The sequence below is a fragment of the Morone saxatilis genome, unplaced genomic scaffold (genome assembly GCF_004916995.1).
Source record: "Morone saxatilis isolate NCDOM2014 unplaced genomic scaffold, NCSU_SB_2.0 Contig566, whole genome shotgun sequence".
Classification (NCBI taxonomy): domain Eukaryota; kingdom Metazoa; phylum Chordata; class Actinopteri; family Moronidae; genus Morone; species Morone saxatilis.
The window spans coordinates 1-2,464 of record NW_023340169.1 but is presented as its reverse complement, the minus strand read 5'-3'; the positions used below and the strand labels follow the sequence as shown (position 1 = coordinate 2,464).

Here is a 2,464-nt window from a genome sequence, read left to right as displayed (position 1 = left end):
ATCATCATCCTCCCCGCCCCCCTAAGTCCACCGGCAGCCACTCGTCTCTATGGGAGTTTAGCTAGCTGAGCTATCTAGCTGAATTAGTCGTTATTATAGAAACGACAAACTGTGCCGTTGCCACAGCTCTGTGATACATAGTTTCCAGCTGCGGTTCAATAATGTCCATATTGCCGTTCACTCCTCCCATCGTGAAGAGGCTCCTCGGCTGGAAGAAGGGAGAGCAGAACGGGCAGGAGGAGAAATGGTGCGAAAAGGCTGTCAAAAGTCTGGTGAAGAAGTTGAAGAAGACGGGACAGTTGGACGAGTTGGAGAAAGCCATCACAACGCAGAATGTCAACACCAAATGCATAACCATACCCAGGTAAGCACACAGTGAAGCACACAGAGAGAGAGAGAGAGAGAGAGAGCCAGCAGCCCCTCGCAGTTAGCAGGGTCGCTGACAGCTAACGTTAGCCGGTAGCTTGCTAGTTAGCTTGAGCTAATATTGGTAGCCTTGGTGCTTTGTTAGAGGAGCTGTTTTATTTCTTTCTTTCTTTATTTTGTTCAACTTGTTAACGTTAACTCTGGCAGGTTGGTTAGCAAATCAACGAGGAGATTAAAAAAAGTCTGATGTTATGTTGGATAGCACTGATAGTTAGCTTTAGCTGCCATTGTAAAAAAAAAAAAACAATAATAATACACAGTAGAGCTAATGTTAGCTGGTGCAAACTTAACCTGCTTTTCAGCCTTTTAATTGTGTTGTGTGGTTAACAGCCAATTGGCCTTTTATCAGTTTAAAATACGGATACATGACAGTTGATGTTAACGTTATTGTAGCCCATACATTTAAGCCTCTTGTGCCATTTTCCATCATTAGTTTGCGCAGCTGAAACTATAGGAATGTGAGGCACAGTCCTAAATGCCTACAGAAGTTTATTTTTTATTACAAGGTCTCAGCAAGTTTCCCCTGCTAAGTGGTACATCTAACATTAGTGCTACATAAACAAGTATGTCCACAGTTCCCACGTGTGATGGGAGAAGGGGTGGTTTGGCGAAGCAGAGCTGTGACTCACAGAGGATGTTTAGACTGGAGTGTGTGTGTACTCTGGGATTGTTAAAATAAGGGCTGGGTTTGGGATTCCCCATATGGGATACCCATCAGAGCACTAACTCATAGTTTACTGATGTGTGAGGTACATTTTCTCAGGTGTGATGCAGGACTGTGCATATTCTCTGTGGTCTGAATGAGTCAACAGATATCGGTCAAATGTTTTAACCTTGTTGGATGGTCAACCGAAATATTGTGCAGATCAGTTTGTTTAGTTGTTTCATGTTGTCCTCAGTGTGCAGGAACTCTGTAAATGTGTTTGCCTGGAATATTCTTATTTCTATCTGTTGTCCTCTGAATGTAAACTTAGATAAAATAACTCATTCAGGGAGACGTAAAGAGACCTAACAATAAAGAGTATATGTCTTTATTTTTTCAGTGTAAACTATTGCTGGTGTATCTTTTGTTCCTACATAAGATGAATAGACCCTGCTGGTAATAGGCACTTTAGAAGTGACTAATGCAACTGTTAAAGGCACAGTTCACCCCAAAATAAAGAAACATGTTTTTCCTCTTATAATGCTGTTTATCCATTTAGTCTTGGTATGATTTGTCAAGTTTTGGACAAATATGGAACTAAATGGCATTTGTGCTCAAAGTGCTAAAAAAATACTTTTTTCTTTTTTTTTAAACAAAATATTAAATCAGGCAGCTTGGAGGCATAACTACTAATAAAACTGCGAATCTCCCATAATCGTGTGTATAAAAGTCAGCATGGGTGTCCGCCGCATTAAATAAAAACATTTTCTCAACTCTTGGGAATGTGCTCCGGGCTCAAGGGAGGGCGTGGGCCACTGTTTGGATTGTGCTTCAATCTTGTTGGGCCCAGTCACTGTAGGTTTACAGAACAACAGCTGTTGGAGATTCAGTGATTCTGTACTACAGTAGGCCAACTTTGTGATGTACTTTCATCACCTCCGGTACTATGGCTTAGGGACAAAGCGGTTGTCAATAATTAAAAGGGAATATTATGCAATAAAGGTAACTGCTAGACTACCGTCACCCCAAAAAAGTGTTGTTACCAATATACTATACCTATATATGTTTGCCTGTAGGCACTGGTGCATACACACTGTGTTTACTGGTTTATATGCCATTAAAGTTTGGTATATGAATTTTTAAGAAAATTAATATAGCGCAGGCAAGCTAGTTTGCCATGTAAAGTTGATAGTCGAGTGGATGGTGTCGTTGTCGTGGAAATTCTTCCCAAAGTTGAGAGGTGCTAATTCTCTGAAGAACTTTCAAGCCGGTGTGCTCTCCCTTATAGACATCTCAGTACATCGTAAAACAGTGAACACCCCTGTTTGTCTTGTTTATGTTATTAATGAAAAAGTCCAGGTCTCTCCCACAAATAGTTTTGAGAGCTATGACCCA

At 40.9% G+C, this 2,464-nt stretch overlaps 1 protein-coding gene across 1 annotated transcript; it reads left to right on the top strand.

Annotated features, from left to right (window-relative positions):
* Nucleotides 1-6: 6 nt before the first annotated feature.
* Nucleotides 7-366, top strand: LOC118339662 (mothers against decapentaplegic homolog 3-like; the record flags this gene model as incomplete). The annotated part of the gene is given in 1 exon segment (XM_035677365.1): nucleotides 7-366. A coding segment is annotated over 1 exon segment (205 nt), but the record flags the coding sequence as incomplete, so codon positions are not given.
* Nucleotides 367-2,464: the final 2,098 nt, after the last annotated feature.